General features: G+C 35.4%; 1 protein-coding gene across 1 annotated transcript; it reads right to left on the bottom strand.

The window, feature by feature from the left end:
* Positions 1-580: 580 nt before the first annotated feature.
* LOC101249872 (E3 ubiquitin ligase BIG BROTHER-related) lies at positions 581-21,880 on the bottom strand. The gene is made up of 7 exons (XM_004231420.5): positions 21,375-21,880; positions 19,503-19,824; positions 19,357-19,406; positions 9,499-9,540; positions 9,281-9,402; positions 9,098-9,206; positions 581-848 (listed from the first exon to the last, which is right to left on the bottom strand). The coding sequence occupies exons 1-7, from the start codon at positions 21,621-21,623 to the stop codon at positions 801-803; spliced, it is 942 nt and encodes a 313-aa protein (XP_004231468.2). The 5' UTR covers positions 21,624-21,880; the 3' UTR covers positions 581-800.
* Between the last annotated feature and the right edge of the window lie 230 nt (positions 21,881-22,110).

Genomic DNA, 22,110 nt, shown 5'->3' with positions numbered 1-22,110 from the left:
ATGAAGTTTGGGGATGGAACATAATTTTTTGTAGAGATGACCTCGTATGGGAATTTTGACTGCTTCATTGAGTCCAGAATATCGAATTTGGTAGGTTTTCATATCTCATTTGTGTACACATGATTCTGAAAAAATTCTAAAACGCCCTATTAGAGATTTCAAACTTGCCAAAACTAGCTGATATGCATCAGTTGGTGCAGGCCGGAAATGTCCTTTGTAATAGTGGGCCTTCGCCACGTTCGTGGAGGTCTGACGACCTGATGGCTGCAAAGTATCATATACACCTTTTTCAATTGTGCTTCGACGATGTAATAATACAAATAAAATAAAACCAAACATGGTTAAGTGATTGATCGTTTAGAATAAGTAAAGAGAGTTGGTAGAAAACCATTTTATGACATGGCAAAACATAATTAATTAAAGTCTGGATTAAGGAACTCCAGAAAACAGTTTGATCTTGTGTTGAAAAAGTTGTGGTGATATATTTATGTTGTCAACTAATTTGTCAAACTAAATTATAACGTCCTCAAACAAAATTTGAGAGCACTTCAAATAGAGAGAGTGAAAGAGGAGGGCACAGTAAGAAAAAACAAAAATACTATCAAATGAGGAGGAATAATCAGAAATATGATTGTACACATTCATGAATCATAATTGAAAAAAAAAATGAGAAACACAACAAAGGAAGCCCAGCCAGAGTGAACCAAGAATGGTCAAACAAGCAGAAAGATCAAGCTCTCTATTACTATCAATATTGTATTGTATTTGTATTGTGAATAGCCAGCCTCTCTCCAGGTACACTAGCTGTTTCCAGAGGTGGAGACCTCAGTGCTACATATTGGACACACCTGCATCCACAAAATCATAATACAAAAATCAACTGCAGCCCTCAAATATTTATATAGATGAAATCTCAGAAATTAATACTAAAAAGCAGCAATATATCAGTATTCAACAATTTGGACAGGCACATCAGAAAGATTCATTAATATACGTTAGAAAGGAAGGATGCATGTGCGCCCATCCCAGCCAATTATCCCTATCACTAGAGGCTCTGCTGATGTAGAGCAACCCTTTCTAACCGCTTCCAAAGTCCACGAGGATGGACAAAAAGCATACTACAGTGATTCCTTCAGGTGCATCCATACTATGATAAGATCAAAATATAGACAGTTATTCCTTCTGATGCATCCATAATAGCTAACATCGATTCATCCACTCCTTAGTCTGCTATGAAAAGTTCTTAGGACAGGGGATTAATAAATACAAGTGTTTTGTCATTATGGCTCCCAATCCTCATCTCGACAGAATCAAAAGAGTTGAACTCCTTACAGGTATTATGCACAAGTTCTTACCTATCAAATATTTCAGTTGCCCCTTGATTATTGGTAAGGAGAAAATGTCTATCTTTTCTGAGATAATTAATAATGTGATCAATAAGATAAACGGTTGGCACTCCAAACTACTTTCTTCTGGTGGTAGGTGTTATCCTTATCAGGCATGTTATTTTGGCTATGCCTACTCATATGCTAGCTTCTGTGTATCCTCCTAAAGATACCATTGAGCATTTGGAGAAAATGTCGGCCACACTATTTTGAGGGGGCACAACAGACAGGAAAAGACATCATTCATCTGCTTGAGATAAACCGAGTCTGCCTTACTGGGAAGGAGGTACAAATTTCAGGAAATACGGGATATTTGCACGGCCTTTTCTATCAAACAGTGGTGGAACCTTAGAACTGGAAAATCTCTTAGAAAGAATTATGATAGCCAAATATTGTTAGAGGTCTCATCCTCTCACTAGACGAATAATAGAGATCATCCATGATTGGATGATATGCTCACTGCTAGTATGGGTGGAGTCGCCGGTGACATGCAGTTCGATGGAGGTGAAGAAAATAGCGGATCGAGGTGATAACGATATACAGCTGGATAATATAGAATCCTTTTAAATACTCGATATTGGACTGGGAACTGGGAAAACACATACAACTGGCAGAAGAAGAAGAAGAACCAAAAATCAAAATCAGATAATCGAGGCCCAGGCAAAGAACATGACTCAAGAAGTATATATCATAACTATCAAAAGGGAGACAATTATTATTGTATGAGCAGGGGAGATTCTTCCTTTCGGTGAACTTAGGAGAATCAGCTGGTCACATACAATGAACCAGAACCATTGAGCATAGAAGACAATCTCACGAAAGAGATGATAGAGACAAAGGCTACGATCTGGGTACACCCTAATGTGATCAAATTAGGGCAATCCTTTGGAGCAGCTATGGGATGTGAAAAAGAGGCTAATGCTTTGTGCATGAAGATGGATCAAAAGAAGAACATGGAGAGACGCGCAGGAAAGGGCAAATCCTTAAATAATAATGACTACACAATTCCAAAAGAACCCAGGGATTGTTTCTTGGAATGTAAGGGGAAATAGTAGAGTTGTGGGGCGGGGGGAGGGGGGAGAACATGGCAACTAAAGCATACCGTGTAAAATGTACGGAGAAAATTCTCATTTCTTTTGGTTAGTGACAGCAGTGTATGTTGATTGTAAAAAGGTGTAAAGAAGAGAGCTATGGGGAGAGCTATATTTAGAGCCTTTTTGGCTCAGCTTAAAAGCTGGTCAAACTGACTTAAAAGCTGGTTTTTGACTTATTTATCTGTTTGGCAATACTCAAAATAACTTATTTTAAGTTGAAAAAAATTATTTTAAGCCAAAAGTTAAAAGCTGGGGTAGGAGTGCTTTTTTTTTTTCCAGCTTATAAGCTGTTTTAAGTTGACCACATTTTTACCTTTTTGCCCTTAATATTTTTATACAATCTCCAAATTACCCACATAACTCTTACATCTCTTTCTTCTATTTTTCCTTTTTCACGTGTGGATGATAGACAATTACAATTATTAATGAATGAAAATAAAATAAATCTTAAATCTTTCAAGTAATTTATTCAAATTATATATTATTAAAATGTAAAATAAGTTGCACATATAACTTAAATAAAAATTTATATTCCTCTTATAAATAATTTGTGATAATAAAGAAATATGTGAATGATAGACAATTATTATTACATATGGATGAAACTAAAATAAAATCTTAAATCGTTCTTTAATCTATTCAAATTATATATCTTTAAAATCTATAATAAGTTTATATTCCTCTTATAAATAATTTGTGATGAGAAAGAAATATGTGAATGATAGCAAAATATAATTATTTATGGCTGTAAAATATAAATTAATTAACTTTTATTATGTTAACAGCTTTCAATGGTATTTCAGACATTTTGATTTAAAAAGTTGTTTATCAGCACTTATTTGCCAAACACATCAACAACTTTTTTTTTAACTTCAGCACTTTTATCCAAACGCATAACTGCTTATTTTAAAAATAAGTTTCAGCACTTTCAAAAGTACTTTTTTAAAGCTGCTTTTATTAAGCCCATCCAAACGGGCCCTTAGTGGGGGGAAGGTGTGTAGGACCTTGGGTGGTGGAAAGTGATTTTAATGTAATCAGATATCCCAATGAAAGAACAAATTATTTCAGAATTATGAAGGAATGGCTGAGTTTTCCAAACATATAGAAGAGATGGAACAGTGTTTTGGATGGTGAGAGACGACAAGGGCCTGCCTCGCCACGCGGCGAGGCACTCGCCTTTTTGAATCGGGGCGCCAATTAATACCAAAAATTAAAAAAAAAAATAATTGCACATATAAATATTCAAAATTTCAATAGCAATTACATATATTAGCAAATACTATAATAATTACTATAGAAGAATAATTTTTTTAAAAAAATAATGGACAGCACTGTGAAAGCAGTAAGCAGTCAGCAGCATTTTACAGTAAACAAAGAAAACAGAGGAGAAAAAAAGAGCAGTGAAGAAAACAGAAGAAGAAAAAAGTGTAGTGAAGGCAGCGAGCAGTGAAGAGTGAAGACAGCAAGCACTTCAGAACTTCAGATTTCAGAATTTAAGATTCATTTCACAAGAAATTGAACAGAAGAAAAGAAGAAAATAAGAGAAAAAGTGGACTGAAGAGAAGAAACGAGAAAAGAAGAGAAGAAGAAAGAAAAGGGGTCACACCTTTAGCGTGAGTCCACTGAAGGAGAAGAAGAGATCGCAGGGTTGAGGAGAAGAAACGCGAGTCATGACTGACTGGAAATATGAAAAAAAAACAACCTAATTTTGACTAATATTATTAAGTCAAGACCTTTTTAAATATTTTAAAACAAAGGGGGAGGGGCCATTCAGATCGCCATTACGTTGCCTCACATCACCAAATTGATCTCGCCACACCTCACTCGGGAATGGCGTTACATGGTCGCCTCGCCTCACCATAGAGCCTTTGGCGAATGGCGAGCACCATTAAGAACACTGAGATGGAACTTGTGGATCCTCCTTTATTTGGAGGATCTTATAATTGGAGAAGGGGGGAGAATCATAGAAGTGCCTCAAGAATTGATAGATTCTTAATACTCTTCACCATGGGAAGAGCAGCTTACTCTCATTAAACAAACAATACTGGCAAAGATAGGATCAGACCACAATCCAATTTTAAACTTCAAGAAAAATAATTTCAAATTGGAAAGTTAGTGGGTTGGGGGTTGAAGGATTCAAAGAAAAGGTAAGACTGGTGGAGAGCTTTTGTTGTTAGTGGGAGGTCTGGTTATATTTTAGCCGAGCAACTAAAATTTCTAAAGAAAAGTGAAAAGATTGGAGTAGAAATAACAGCGGCAATTGGAGACGAAGAAAGGTACCAGTTGGCAGTCTTGGAGGCAATTCAAGAACAAAGAGCTCTCACAGATGACGATGCATTTCAGGCCTTTCCACCTTCATAGCCTTGATTGCACAGAAGGTTGGCACTTTAGAGTTGAATAATTTCCTTGATAACTCTCATAGATGTAATGTACAAGATTGAGGCAAAAAAACTGGTTGAAAGACTCCAAGAAGGTGGTTAACAAGCATCAAATATCATTTATGGAAGGAAGAAATATCATGGACGCAATGTTTATTGCTTGCGAGTGCGTGGACGCAAGACTTAAAGGTGCAGAAGCTGGTATCATGTGTAAGCTAGATGTAGAAAAGATTTACGATCGTTGTAAACAGAGATTCTTATTGAATACTCTCAGGCAAATGGGATTTGGTGAGAAATGGATCGAGTTTTGCATTAAAACTATCATGTTCTCTATTCTGGTGAAACATGTAGGGCTTTTTTTATTCTAAAAGGAGTTTTATACAAGGTGACTCTCTGTCTCTTTTCCTGTTTATACTAGCAATGGAGGGATTTGATAGCATTAAAGGATTTAAAGAATGGATGGATTAAAGGGTTTGAGATAGGAGATAGCCGGGGTGGGGTGGGGGGTGGATAAGGGAAGTACTACGTTCACCTACATTATGCAGATGACACAGTGGTAGCAAAGGATTGAACAAAAAAGTTATATTAAAATAATTTTTCACTATTTTTGAAGCTTCTTCTGGTTCGCAAAGGAGGTGCCAAACATCCAAAATCTTGTCATCATTTTTGGATGCAAAGCTGAAATTATGCCTACTATGTACCTTCGTATTCCTCTTGATGGTGAACACAAAGCAGTGAAATTTGGGCTGGAGTTTTACAGAAAAGAGGCTAGCTAGGTGGAAGGCACAAGACATATCATTGGGAGGGAGGCTCATCCTTATCAATTTTGTACTAGATGCACTTCAGACATATGCAATGTCTCTATTTCCCTTACCTTTCAAGGTTATGAAAAAATTGGACAAACTTAGGAGGAGATTCTCATGGTCTGTCTGTAAAGAGGGCAACGGATACAAACTAGTCAATTCATACAACAATGTAGAGTAGAGAGCAGGTGGTTTGGGCATCAGACATCTGAGAGCACAACACAATAGCTTATTGATGAAATAGCTGTAGAGATACAATAAGGAGGAACATGCATTCTGGAGGGAGGTGATTAGACACAAGTGTGCTGTGAACTCAACCCATGGTGTACCAATGTGAGAACTGATACTCATGGGATTGGAGTCTTGAAGACCATTAGATCCCTATCGCCCAATATGGGAAGCAACTAAAGATAGTTGGAGAAGGAAAAAGAATAAAATACTAGGAGCAAAGTCCATTGATGGGGATTTTTCCACACCTATTTATCCTAAGCAACAACCAAGATGGTACCATTTAAGATATGTGGAGTCCACATGGATAGAACTTATCCTTCAAGAGATTGATGAAGTGGCTAGTCTGCCAAGTAGGATTCAGAGGCACTACTGGTTCAACCAAGATACACTAAGATGAAAACACAACACTGATGGACAATTTTCTGTTAAAAGGGTTTATAGAATGGAGGGAAGAGTATCGTATAGAGGGCACCAAAAAGTTTGGAGAAACGTATGGAAGACACCAGCTCTAACAAAAGGTAGAATGCTTTACTTGCTTGGTGGTTAAAAGTGCATGCTGACAGAAGAAGTTTTGAAGAAAAAGGCGTACTTACCAGGTACTTCTTATGCAATGGGACAGATGAAACAAATGGTCATATGTTTTACACTGCATTTTGAAAGAATAACTTTGGTCTTTATTTCTCAACATAACAAAGACAAGTTGGACTATGCTAAGAATACTGCAGATTCGCTTAAGTGCTGGATGAAAAGAGGAGGCAGCAAATGTCAAAGTGGTGGAGGATCAAACCACAATGCATCCGGTGGACAGTTTGGAGAGAGGAATGGAGGTGTTTTGAAGACAACCAATTCCATTCAAAAAGTAAAATGGAATTGTATATTATCTTCTACTTTTGGTGTAAAGATGTAGGTTTATACTATACAGAATAATTTTGTAGGTTTATTAAGATCTCTGTGAGTATCTTCTTTTCTATTTGTTTTCTTAATCTAACACTTTTTTATGGTGTCCAGCATGTCCTCAAAGCTGAGGAATGCATTTTACCAGTTTCAAAAAGAAAAGGCCATCCTGGCCTTAAGTTGCTCGGACTAGGGTGTCGGGTGTCTGATACGGGTGTGAATCTAGAGGTCATCCTTCATGATCTAATTTTTAAGATTTGGGGATATAGATCCATGTATGGATACGAATGCAGGGATTCGCCAAAAAATAATTAAAATATCTAAAAGATTAGAGTTGTAAAACCTAAATTATGAGATTATGTGGAGAACATCAGGAGAATTTTGGATGTAGACGGAGAGTCAAGGATAAGGAGTGACATGGAAATTTCTATATAAAAGGTATTCCATTTTCTTCAATTTCACCTTAGCTTTTGTATTGATTACGTAAATCATTAGAATTATCCAAGACTTTCCCCATCGATTTTGGTCAAAGTAACTAAAATCAGTTGACCAAATCGGACACGGATCCCACACCCACATCCATTTCATGTAAACATGGGTGCGGCAACAAAAGTGGAGTTTCTGAGCAACTTAGTCCTTGCCAATCTCAATCTTGGATAGCTATGGCTAAGATCAAACATCTTGTTGATGTAAATATTAAATGGCAGGTTGGGAGAGGTGAAATATCCTTCTGGTATGATAATTGGATCAAAGGTTGGGAGAGGTGAAATATCCTTCTGGTATGATAATTGGATCACTTTTGATCCCCTATGACAATTACTTCTAGAAGGCAGCAAAGTAAGCTTACCATTGTTGCATTGGCAAAAGCTAATGTTGAATGGGACTGGCAAGGCTGAGAACAATATATTCCAACTGAAATCTTAAACTTTTTTGACAATATCAATGTCCATTACCTCATGATGTGCCTGATAGACCATTTTGAACACCAGGCAACAAAAAGCAATTTTCTGTGGCATCTGCTAAGACATAGGAAGCCCAAATACTGGATTGACTCCAAGACATGGCATATATATGTACCTAACAAGATGAAATCTTATCATGGGGGGAGGATATTGAGGGACAATTCCTACTGATGCACGAGTTGCCAGGTTTGGTATTGCTGTTCCATCCAGATGTTTTTGATGCAGGAACCCTGATGTTAAGACTGTTGATCACCTCTTTGTAATGGTAATTTTTCTAATAGGGTGTGAAAAGTCATGTGGACCATTTGGTAGTCCTTACACTAACTTGCCTCTCACATGTTGCTCATGATCAACTGGTACAAGCTCAATTTAAAGATCCCGTCACTAGCTTCATTGTCAATTCTGTCATTTATAACTACTTGGGAACTATGGAGAACATGATGTGGCTCCAAATATGGACTGATAAGTTAAATATTAGGAGATCTATATCTCCAATTGCTTCCACTATGACTCATCTCATCTCAAATCATTTTGAAAGCATTTACTTATTGTCCTAACTGGGATGCTATTACTCAGCTAGTATCTAGTTTCATACACACCTCAACTAAGTTGTTTAAATAAAGTGGACTAACCCCCTACCTGTTTTCTTAAGTTGAACGCTGATGGGAACTGCAGAAATGCCCTTAACGGGGGTGGTAGCTTCATCAGGTACATGAGAGGGAAGCAAACTATGGCCTACTCATTGGTGCTTGGAGCTGGGAAAAGTAATTGGGCTTAAAGCTGCTTCCTTGCTGTATATGATTACATGGTGAGTAACAGCCTTAACATTTTTCTTGCAAAATAGTACGATGCAATATGCAAGGAAATCCAATATCTTAATCTCCGTATCCATTCAACTTTGTTTACATAAAAGGGGTTAAGTCTCATTCTCATTTGATCTGGCACATAGCCAGGTGAAGATGAAGGAACTCAAGCCCAGGATCTATATCACTGTAACAGCTATAGTCACCACTTCTGAGTCAAAGAAAGAAAAAAGGGAAAAGACAAGAGTACAATCTAGTTCACGGTGAAATGCATTGGCAAAAGAAGCACAGATAAACTTAGAGCTACCATGATTCTTCAAATAACTTGACATATATATCTGCTGATCATGATGGAGCTAAAACACAATTTTTAGTCTCACCTAAAGCCACATATCACCGATAAAACTTCTATAATTTTTAAAAAGATTCAAAAGGTAAGGGAGGCTTCACCTACAAACAATAACCAAAAAGATACAAATCGGCTTAGCCAAGATCTTTCTCCCTCACAGTTCAAGGATTTATTTTGGAAGGTAATAATTCTAAATACCTTATTTATTTGTAACCAATTGTTGAGGCATTCAGAATGATACGTATGTTTGCAGGACAACACGGTCAATTTTTCACCATCTTCATAATCCAATCTACATATAACACACCTGGAGTGCAAAAATGTCAAATTGTCAAAACATTTCACGTATGAAATAGTACAGCATAGGATATGTTAGCTTACGAATCAGTGGTTCCTTCTGATGCAGTTTGTGTCTTATAGTTCACGGAAGGCAAAGAGGCAATTGTATCAGCAGAAAGCCCCCTGCTCTCAGTTCCAACAACATCACCTAGTGCTATAAGTTCCTGCATCAGTGCAGACAGTTGAGCAATACCAAACATGTGAAGTAGAATATGAAGAATGTCTAAAAGAGAAACAGGAATTCAACAAAACTGAAGTACCTCATAAGAAAGCTCATCAGGATCAACGTCCTCCCATGCATCCTAAGAACAACAACATACACACGTATAATCAAACCAGACTCAACGAGATGTCACAAAATTCGTCTTTTCTCAAATATGCAGGAATTTTACATTTAAAAAAACAACGTTGAAGATGCATGGTCTTAGGCGTATTTTTATGCTTAAAGCCACGAGAATCCCATATTTTAGCTAAATTTGAGAACAAAATCCATTATACTTGCCAAATGTTTGATCTTGTTCATGTGATTTTGGCTAACCACTGTGATTAGGTGTTTGTAGGATGGAAAGCGAGTGGAGAAGACGCTGGAATGCAAAGAAATGAGATAAAAGTGAGGCTGGGGTTTGGAGTTAAGCAGGCAAGTAGCAAAGAGAAATCGGAGAAGAAGGAGCCCAGCTCTGCTTCATCCCTGTATCGGGGAGCAGGGGATAAAAATCAGTCTCGAAGAACTTTGGACCAGGGGACTTCATATCCACTCCATATTGTGGAGCTATCGCGAAGAAGGCAAAAAGTTGTGCAAAGCAGGGCCGATTTTGCTTAGCCTATAAATACTCATTTTGGTTGTTGTTATTGTTCTTTTTCATATACTTGGAGGATAAGACTTGGATGATTCTTCTCTTTAACTTCGAACGTTCATTCCAAATCTTTTCCATCTATCAATTTATTAGTATGATTAAAGATTCCAGCATTGTGAATCGGATTATGAGTGGCTAAACCCCTTTTTTCTAGGGTTGTGGCTACAATTGATGGTACAGTATCGACTATACACAGAAAATGGGCGATCACTAAAAGTTATTCTTGAGTTTTTGAATTAACTATTTTAATGCTGGATTACCATTAGAATTTCTTGAACTCAAGAGAGGAATATAGAGATAGAATGTGGAATACATAGAGCATGATCTTTCTTTGTCAAAACTTAAGATTTATTTGTATCTAGGATAGGGATATACCTAAGTTACCATCATGCTTGGTTATGAAAATAAGATGATATTTTAATGCTCCATGGTTGGTTCAATCTATCCGCTCAACGATGTAGTTAGGTGCCAATTGTGGAAGGTGATTGGAGGTTCCCATGACCATGATCATATCTTTAACCTTGTAAATCAAAAACTTGATAACCATTTGGATTCATAAGCGAAGATAGTGCATGAAATCTTGTTTAAGTTGCAGCCCTGGAATTTCCCAAGTCATTGATAAAACCCCAAGTGAATTCGAATTGGTGCTATTTAATTTAGTTAGTTATTTATTGCAATTATTAGCTGCATTTAGTGTAAACAGTCACTATCATTTTTGCTTGCATTTGGTGGACAGTGTGGAAGGAAAGGAATGGTAGACATTTTCAAGGCACTAGAAGTTTTATTGAGAAAATAGGGATGAATTGTCTTAGCTTGTTCTTTTGTTGGTGTAAACAGAATGTTCAAGTAGGAGAGTTAGTATATTAAATTGACAATATATAATATATTGGGTTTTGGGCAGGGGTTTAAGCACCTTTTCAATGCTTATCAAGTTTCCAACTTAGTACCTTTTTCAGGGGTGGCTAAGTTTTTATTGAATGAACTGTTACTTGTCTAAAAAAAAGACAAATACAAAATGATATACCAATCAAACTCTCTTTACACAATTGCAATTAATTATAGTTACAAATGAAATCATATATTTGCTAATAATAAGTCTTTTGGATTCGACAATCCAGCTCTTAAAAGCTACTATATTAATTGAGTGACCACATACACTTGTGTGTGCATTGGATGCAACAGTTGAACAAAGACCCGAAAAACCCGAGTAAACATGAAAAAAAAATATTTTATCTATATTGAAGAAAGAGGAGGAGAAAGTAAAACATGGTGGAAAAGATCTTCAACCCTCGAGGATTTAGTTTTGCTTCCATCAGCAGTCACCCAAAGAGCCCATCAATTCAATAGAAAAAAGTGCATCGAAATAGCATCATTATGAGGACAGTTTTGTGGGGCCAACAACAATAACTATGAGAAGATTTTCCATAAAATATACCGGTCTGACCTATCAGTCACTGTATGCCATTTGTAGATCTATCACGGGTTTCACTAAAGTATAGCCTAAAATTAGAAGGAAATTTGAATAAGAAAATGAAGTAACTAGCAGCTCAGATTATTCAATACTGTAAGGAGAAACTGTTATAGCACAAGCTTTAATTGAACTATTTCAATAAAACGTTACAGATACACAATATGCAACATTGGGTATATCATATATGAGAGCATTCAAGGAAGTTCATACATGTTCTGCGTCACTTTTTATTCCCTTAACAGTTTACATTTTACAATAGCCAAACTTGGTATTTCCATCTGTTACATAGAGTATATGCTTGAACAATAATACTAAAATTTGGTTACATGTAAATATCATTGATATACAATATATTACATTTAGCATACGAAGGCATGCTAAAGGTGTCAAAATGTCTTCTTAAAGATGCTTCAGACGGTCCTTAACAAGTCAGGATGTATTTACAGGGGTGGACTCGTATACGCGACATTGGGTGGCAGTCTAGATTATCGCTCGATTCAGCCTTACCTGTTGTTTTTTAGATTAGGGACTTAGAATATGTTTAAAAAGGTAATATTGATCAGGAGGCACATTTATGGGATAGCTCACTCCCAATTTTGTATTGATTATGAATACAAAGTATGGTTAGCCGTTCGAGACACTTAGGCAACACTGCAAAGACCACCAAGGCCAACTACTACAGGCATTTATATATACTAGTTTAAGTGTTCGTGCATGTCCCTCGCACTGATGAGAACAATTTTGAAAATGACATAAATAATATTTTGTGCAAAGCACCAAACAAATTGGAAGTCCCAAAATGATATATATTAATCATGTTGAGGTATTACAAAAAATATAAACATGTTTAGGGAATTTTGATCCACTTCCAGTGGTTCTTCCTTCAATTTGTTCTAATACTTGTTTTATTGTAAATGTGTCACTGGAGTAACATTTGATTGAAAGACCAAAAAGTCATCCAAAACAAAGAATTATTTGAGTAGGCAAGTAATTTAAATTAATATAATAAATAGAGTTAATTATACTAAACAACTCTTTAATGTGATTTCATTTAAGATATATCCCCCTTGTACTTTAAAATCAAATATTTACACCTATACTACGAAAACTCGACACTTAATCCCCTTATAAGATATATATCCATATCAAAATATAGTTTAAAAAGATAATTAAAATTATAAATACCATACTCATGTTTTAGATCTTTCCCAACTTAAACAATATATAAAATATTAATACTTTGGACATTAAATAGTTTAGATGGATCTTTTTCTTATTTGATATAATAGTTACCTTTTTATTTTGTGGTTGTCATAAGAAGTCATATATTGTGAGCTAAGCCAAGCCAGGTGATACTTCGTAATATGTATCATCATTTATCATGAAAGATTGCCGTAAAACTTTGCATTGAAAACTATTTGCAGGGAAGTAACTAAAAAAGGGACACCAACTCATGAAAGGGAAAAAAAGCTCTTAGTTTAGTTGGTTTTGAAGTCCTAACTATTAGGGGAATAATTAAAGGTCTATTCCAAAATAATATTAGGAAAATAATTTCTTTATAATCTTATATAATATGAAACATATTTTTAAGCAGTAGAAAAGGTGAATGACATTGCGCTAAGGGTTTTTGTGCTTTCTAAAGTCTTAGGATTTGCCTTTGCGAGGGTACTTATATTCATGACAACATTCATGAATTAGGAGAGGGGGAAGCAAGACACAGAAAATGTGGCGGAGAATAATCCCATGTTGTATTTTGTGGACTATCTGGAGGGAGAGGAATGTAAGTCGCTTTGAAGATCGATTTAACATCATTCTGAAAATCAAAGGGATCTGCATTGCAACTTTCTATTATTGGTGTAAAGAACATTGTATAGAAAATGCTGAACAGTTGGTAGATCTTTTACGATTGCTGTAATTAATCTCTTGGTTTAGCTTGTTACTACCTTTTTGGTGGTCTACAACATTAATGCATGCCGAGGAATACAACATTACTAGTTTCAAAAATAGTAAAAAATTATATTCATGACAACAAAGTTCTAAAAATATAAGATTGAAGAAGGTGTCACGGTCCCAGAAAATGATGAATGTTGATCTTGTTTAGCTAGCCTATTAAAAGGTTATATCTTGCCGCTGCATAACCTCAGATGTTTTATTGGATTTTTTGCTTTGCCTCCACTTATCAAAATTATGCTATAGTTTTCTTTCTTTTTTATATCAGAATATACTTGATTTAAAAAAATTAGTAACATTACTAGAAAAATATTGATTGATGGCCACATAATCTAGACATGACAAATGTAGTTACGTGAAATTCTATACTGTGAACACCCACATATACTTTGGACTCTACAATTTACTATTCCGACCACATTTTGGATTAGATTGACAATATCCTTTGTTCGATCTAGCTCTTCATTCCTCTAGATAAAAACTAGACATGACTAATGTAGATACGTGGAATTCTATACCGTGAAAACCCACATATTCGTTGAGCTATGCAATTTACTATCAAACCCACATTTTGAATTAGATTGATAATATTGCCCGTGGTCGACCTAGCTCTTCACTCTTCTAAAATAAAATAAAAAAGAAAATAGTAACAAATATTGAGAAATTTACAAGTGGCACTTTTTAAAAGTCTCATCACATCTATTTAAGGTCCATATTTTCTTTAGTCATTAAGGATAATTACCCTAATGAGGAAGAAAAAGACGCTTAAGCACCAACATTACCTTCCAGCATTCGGCATTCACAATGTACTCCTAGCCCCTACGGCGATATATTTTTAATTAAAATTGTAGTCCTTTCATTGAGCTATTAGGGGTTCAGTTATGTTGCATAGTAGGAAGGAGATCATATAAAGTAAGATATTAATTAATACTTCATCTGGAAAAAATACTAATTAGTTTTGAAGTTTTAAATATTTTGATTTTCTATATAATTCAAACAAGAAAAGATTTATTTCTTAAATCCAAAATGTGTTGTCGTATATTGGGAGTTAAAGCAGGTGATACTTCTTAAAATGTATCATCATTAAACAAGAAAGATTCCCGTATTGAATCGAAAACTATTTACAGGGAAGTTACTAAAAGGGACAGTGACTCATGAAAGAAAAAAAACTCTTAATTTAGTTGGTTTTGAAGTCCTAACTATTAGGGGAATAATTAAACAATTCCATTTCCTAAAAAATTTAAGAAAATAATAAATTTATAAATTTATCTAATGTGAAACCTATTTTTAAATGGTAGAAAAGGTGAATGACATTTCACTAAGGGCTTTTGTGCTTTCTAAAGTCTTAAGTTTTGCCTTTGCGCATATTCATGACAACATTCATGAATTAGGAGAGGGGGAAAGAAGAGATATAAAAAGTGGCGGAGAATAATCCCACGTTGTATCTTCTGGACTATCTGGAGGGACAGGAATGTAAGATGCTTTGAAGATAGATTCAACATCATTCAGAAAATCAAAGGGAGCTGAATTGCAACTTTCTACTTTTGGTGTAAAGAACATTGTATAGAAAATGTTGAACAGTTGGTAGATCTTTTAGGGTTACTGTAATTAATCTCTTGGCTTAGCTTGTTACTACCTTTCTGGTGGTCTCCAGCATTAATGTATGCTGAGGAATCCAACATTACCAGTTTCAAAAGTAATAAAAAATTATATTCATGACAACAAAGTTCTAAAAATATACGATCGAAGGTGAGGTCCCAGAAAATGATGAATGTTGATCTTGTTTAGCTAGCCTATTAAAAGGTTATATCTTGCCCCTGCATAACTTCTCAGATGTTTTATTGGATTTTTTGCTTTGCCTCCACTTATCAAAATTATCCTATTGTTATTCTTCTTTTTTTATATCAGAATATACTTGATTTTTTAAATTAGTAACATCACTAGAAAATATTGATCAGTGACAACATAATCTAGACGTGGCTAATGTATAGTCTAGACATGACTAAAGTAGATACGTGGAATTTTATACTGTTAACATCCATATATTCTTTGGGCTCTACAATTTACTATTACGTTAACATATTGGATTACATTGACAATATTGCCTTTGTTCGACCCAGCTCTTCACTCTCCTAATTAAAAACTAGACACGACTAATGTAGAAACATGGAATTCTATGACGTGAACACACATATATTTGTTGGGCTGTACAATTTACTATTACACCCACATTTTGAATCAGATTGACAATATTGCCCTTGGTCGACCTAGCTTTTCACTCTTCTAAAATTAAAAAAAAATAAAATACAAATATTTAGTTATTTAAAAGTGGCATCTGTTAAAAGTTTCACTACATCTATTTAAGGTCCATAATTTCTTTAGTCATTAAGGATAATTACCCTAATGAGGTAGAAAAAGAAGTTAAGCACTAACATCACATTCCAGCTTATGAAATTCATTTTGTACTCCTAGCCCCTAGGGCAACATATTTTCTTAAAAAATTGGAGTCCTTTAATTGAGATATTAGGGGTCTAGTTATGTTGAATAGTTGGAAGGAAAGCATATAAAGAAAGATACTAGTTCATATTTCATCTGAAATAAATACTAATTAATTTGAAGTTTTAAATATTTTGATTTTCTATATAATTTAAACAAGAAAAGATTTATTTCTTAAATCCAAATGTGTTGTAATTGAGGGTATTTTATTTATTGTGAACGTAATAAAAAGTTGGGAACTGGTTATCCGTAAGATAATTTTGATAATTGAGATGTCCCATATAAGCTTACGTGCACCTTCAACAAATTGTAGGAGGTACCTTTTATCTCCTACCAATACAAGTACCAGGTAAATCTGCCTGCAAGGCTTGAACAGATGGGAAAAAATCACCTAGTGTTTTTCCTCTGTTAGGATTTGAACTTGAGACCCTATTCCGTACTTGTGTACCTTGTTAAGATTTCTACATCTGAAAATAATTCAAAGTCCCTAAAACAAAAACAAAAAGAACAGGGTGGAACTTGACTGAGTACAATGATATGAAGAAAATGCACCCCTGTAACCCAGGTTTCAATTTCCAATGGTCTGCACTAGTATATTTTTCAGAAGTGGATATGGCTTTGCTTTTATTCTTCTTCTTGTAGTTGCTTCGTACAATCTTCTTAATGGCTGCTTTTTTAGAATAACAAGTATTATTGCATCAGAACGTTACGATGTTAGAGGATGTTAGCGTCAGTAATACACTGACTCTATCTCACACACATAAATAGAGTTGTTTTGAAATAAAGTATCATAAATTAATGTCCATTCTCTTCCCTTCTCCTATTTCCTCACAAGGTATCATCAACTAATGCCCATTCTCTTGTAAATAAATTATCATCTATTAATTGTTACCAATAAAATAGGAAACATAATTAATAGTTGTTGATTTAATCATTTTTCTGATTAAATTTTCCATGCATAAAACTTTTGGTAGACTGAAAGAGTGCTAACTTATTATTAGGAACGAAGTCATATGATGCAAGGCTGGAGTGGCATCTCTGTGGACAAGATACGAGAAAGAGAGACTGAGATGGTCCGGACGTGTGAAGAGGAGGTGCAAGGATGAGCATGTTGAAAGATGCAAGGGGAAGGTAATAGCAGCTGTTAGGAGAGGTAGAGGTAGGCCGAAGAAGAACTAGGGGAGGTGATTAGACAGGACATAGATACATCTGAATAAGGACATACCTTAGATAGAAAGGTACAAAGGTCGAGGATTAAGATAGGAAGTTAGTAGGAGTTGTGAGTTGTCACATTCTATGAGGAAAAGGGTGTGGCTAGCCTCCTCTCCTCTTATCCTTTTAGTAGTATAATGTAGTTATTGCATTGTTTCTTATCCTTCAATGTGTATTGCTAGTTATTCTTGCATTTGTTTGTATAATTGATACTTTGCTATATCTTTTCTTTCAATCTTGTCAGATACTTTCCTTTTGAGTTGAGGATCTTTCGAAAACCACCTCTCTACCTCCCAAAGATAAAGGAAAGGTTCGTATACATCCGACCCTCCCCAAACCACACTTGTGGAATTATACTGGGTATGTTGTTAGTGTTGTTGGTATCATTTTTTGCAATCATAATAGAGACAGATGTAGCTTTTTAACTTACTATTTGTGCCCAACGCCACTCACTTAGTCAAAATAGTTTGCTTCTCGGTGTAATGTTACAAGTCTTGTCTGTTCAAGGACCTCTATTATGAACCACTCTTATTACCCATGATCATAAGGACAACAATGCACTTATCTCCAATGACTGTTACGTTGACACCAAGTTGCATCCATTGGAGTTGCAACAACCATTTTCTGCCGTCTTCAGAAAATTACTCTGATAACTTTCCTTAGAACTTCTCCCATGACAATCTGGTAAGTTGTCTAAAGACTATTTACTTTCCAATATTTTCAAAATAGGTAACACATTGATTTTATCATCTTAAGTTTGATGTGTTGTATTAGAATGTGCATTATTGTATAAAAGTGTTGGAATACTAAATTTAGTAAGGTTAGTCCCTCTGGGTTAAATAAGATGTCTTTAATATCAAATCTACAAAATAGGAGACTTTTGTATTCAATTACTCTTCAAGCCATCTCTTCATTGTCCCTCTCTATCTTCTAATCCATTTCATCTTCAAATTACACAATTTAGATCCATAACCGTTGAAAAAAAAATTGTTCCAAATGTGTTTCATGTTTTTTTACCGTAAGCTCAGCTCCCCTATGAGAGTTTCATTAGAAGTAATAACCTCTTAATCTAGTCTTCACCGCAGCCACAAACAAATATTTGGATTCATTCATTTAAAGGAAAAGCACTAGCAATTTGTTGGTTACTAGTGCATCCCAAAGAAATGTAGGCATACGAAGATTCTAAAATTTCTAAATGGAAGTTGTGTTTTTTTACTAGGAACAGGCTTAAATTATGCTTCTTCAAGCAGAATTCCTCTGGCTTCAACAATATGCTCTTACTAGCATGCTTTAAGTCACAAAGTTTTACTATATGCAACAGTGTTGATATACGATCCAAAGAGGATGGGCTAGAACTTAATGGGCTATTAGGGAAAGACAGTGGTTATGATCACTGGTTGTACAGGTAATAACTAGAATAGAATAAAACGACTGTAGTACACTTAAATGTTTTGATAAAAGGTCTTCCATGTACTCATAGGGATGTTGCTAACTATGAATGATGACATTTTTAAGATTGTGGTCTTCTATGCACAACCTATCCTATTTTCAGTGATCCAAGTTCTATTCTTAAGGATTGAGGGTAGAAAGTGTAAGAATATGTAAGTTGTTTCTCAGATACCCCCTTTCCAAATATCATTTTATTCCCCAAGTTTGCAGGTCATGACAACTGACATCCTTCAAGGTTTCAACAACAGCAAAAAGCAAACTTCATTTATGTACTAGGAATCTAAAGAAATAAATGTGTGCGTCCATGTGTGTGTTCAGATTCTGTATTTACCACATTTCTTAACTTCCCAAAACTTCTTATGTTTTTGTATCATACTAATTTCAGAAACTATCATAAACATATTCTGCATGCGGTTGTCCCTTCCATGGGACAGGATGACAGTAGGTGGATGCAATTGATCAGGATGAAGATTATTTGAATTTGATCATATTAACCAACATCAAAACTTATCAATGTTGAGATTATTAATTTTATGAAGAAAGAAGCTCAGGGCTCAAGATGTAAGATCCATGCTAGAATATGAAAAAAACTGATTAACTACTGCATATGAATGATCATATCATTTTGTCTTCAGAAGCAATACTGTAAAGCCAACTTCAGTAGAATGCTAAATATCATTCATTACCTGGGAATTAATACCACGATCCTCTTCATCTTGCCTTTGTCCAACATACACTAAAAATCATAGATTTGTCAATAGTTTGCATGATAAAGGAAGAGAGTAAAGAGGCCAAAACAACAGTAAAAAATAAGTTTCAACAAAGGACTTACTTTCATTTATCCCAGCAAGGGCCAATAATCTAGCAGCCATTTCTCTCTCTTCAGCATCCTGTAGTGCTCTGGCATAGGCCTCATCACTAGAAAAAGCTGATGGGTCTAACTCAACACCTTGGTTCTCATCCTCACTTGCTTCATCATGAGCATGCACATCAAATGCATCTTCATCATCCTCACCCACATCACTACCATCATCTTCTTCGCTTGGATCATCAAAATCTTCATCCTCATCCTCATCATGGCCATAGTTCCCAGCATCCCAGCTCCCATAATCAATCCCATCATCGTTCATACTAAGCATCATATAAGCTCTTTCCTATTCCCAAAAAGACAAACCAGAAAGGCTTTATCTCATAATTACAAGCACAAATTGTTTGTGTGTGTGTGGGGGGGGGGGGTGGGGGGGGGGGATCTTAGTTTCATATAATGCTTCTGAAGTCCCAAATAAGATCAGATGAACCTTTACGTTTTATATTTCAAGATCACCAGCGAAGAACAAGTGATAGTTCCATGGACAAGAATGAAGCTAAAGAAATACCACAAAAACCATTTTTAAGGTCTCAAACTAAGGAGATGCAAGTCGCAGCAAGTGAAGGCTAATGGGCTTCAACGGAAGATCAAGAAGATGCTTGTCGTGGAAGAAGAGCCCAAGAATTATAACAAAAGATAGCTAGGAGCTACACATAAGAGGAGCATTGGGCCCACAGGAAATCCCATTACACACCCAAAAAGGCTGAAGAACATCCCTACTTAGACGTCAAAAAGTGTCACTTTTTTCCTTATTTTGTTAGGTAATTTTTAGAAGAAGTGTGACATTAAATTTACTTCTCTTCCTAGGCAAAGTCTGTTTCTTTTTAGGAAGTTTTACATGATATGCTAGTTAAATAGTTAAAAGCTTCCTAGCTAGCTTTTCTACTTATTCTTTCGATAAAAAGACTTATTATCCAATGCAGAGTGTGATTATACTCCAAAGGGAGCTATGAAAGGGGGTACATGTTTTCTTACTTTTCTAGTGTTTTTTTTCTATTCCTCTCGTCTCTCTTACTCCTCATTTATCCTTTTCTTTTTTCACATTTCTTAATTTAGTTTGATCCTCTATCTTTTGGCTTTCCATACTCCTTCAGTTAACTCTCAGTTACTTTTTTTTATGGCCATCGTTTTTCTGGCTTTGACTTCATTTTACTTTCCCAGCTGAATAGCTTTTACCGGCTTGACCCAGCCCCACTAGCCTATGAGCTCTCATCATGTGCATCTAGACAACCATGATTTCCCTAGCAGCAGCATCTTATCTCAGCCACCAAAACGGCAAACTGCTACACCAGTTCCCGAGAAAACAAATATCCTCAGCCACTGGACAAAACACATTTCCCCCTCCCTCCATCTTGCCAAAACCTCTTGATCAATCTCCACTGTGTCTTAGGTTGGCATCAGAAGTGTCAGATTAAGAATGATAGTTGATACATTCAACATTAATTTGTTCATTCAAGATTAGCTGCCATTCCACTTCAGGTTCAAAATTTTAGAAGCCAATATGTTTTACACCAAACAGACTATTTGCACAGGCTGACTTTAGGGATTATGATAACTTTTGAGTGAACTACATAATTCTGGTTATAAATTTGACTCTTAAATCTGTGAGTCAATCCAATCAAGTGAATGGTGCCAAGAAAGGGGTTCTAGAATAATGTACAAGTTGTACAATCAAAATCACTTTACCCCAAGACGTTATTCAGAGTCTCTAAGAAATATAATCCGACAAAAATTGAATCCTGAAATGTGAAAAAAGCCTAATCCTGAAGAAGCAAGTTTATACTAAACCCTTTGAAAAACAAAGTAAGTTGTTGAGTTATAAAGTGAAAATGAAACCTGGTCTTGCAAGGTGCGGGCAAGAGCAAGATCAGCATCGACCTGACTAAGGTCGGTGAAAGGAGTTCTTCGTGAAGCCCCGGGTTGATGAAGAGCAGCATCGGGTTCCCCATTTGCATTCACTTGCAGACTAGCATTCCCATCAGACCCATTAGGGTTTCCAGGTTGGTGACTGTTGTCATCAACCACTGTGGTTTTGGCTGCTTCATTATTATAATTATTGTTGTTGTTACTTTCTGAATTCTCCATTTCTGGGCCAACAATCGAATCGACTGACAAGTCGATTTGGGGAAATGGGTTGGGAGGTATATCCGAGTTATATATATGGTGGAAGAAGAAAGCGATGGTGGCTTTGTGTTTGTGCTTGTGTGACAGAGAGGGGAATAATTAGAGAATATTAAATTTATTATTAAATTAAATTATTAAATATTAATTAAATAAGAAAGAGAGAAAAAGGAAAGCATCATAGAATTTGATAGCTTTACATTTTTCCAACTAAATGTGCCACCATCGAAGCTAACAGTACAATAAATAAAAAGAGTGTTTTGATTGGCTTAAAAGTTGGTCAAATCTATTTTTAAGTCAGTTTTTGACTTCTGAAAGTGTGTCGCAATTATAAAAATAATTAAAATAAGTCAAAAATGACTTAAAAGAAATTGGAAAGTGTTTTGCAACGTAAAAATAAATTAAATAAGTTTAAAATAACCTAAGATAAATTAAAATGAAAAATAGGTTT

This window comes from Solanum lycopersicum, chromosome 2 (genome assembly GCF_036512215.1).
Source record: "Solanum lycopersicum chromosome 2, SLM_r2.1".
Taxonomy (NCBI): Eukaryota; Viridiplantae; Streptophyta; class Magnoliopsida; order Solanales; family Solanaceae; genus Solanum; species Solanum lycopersicum.
Note: the sequence above shows the minus strand (reverse complement) of the source record. Positions and strands in the feature narration are given on the sequence as shown.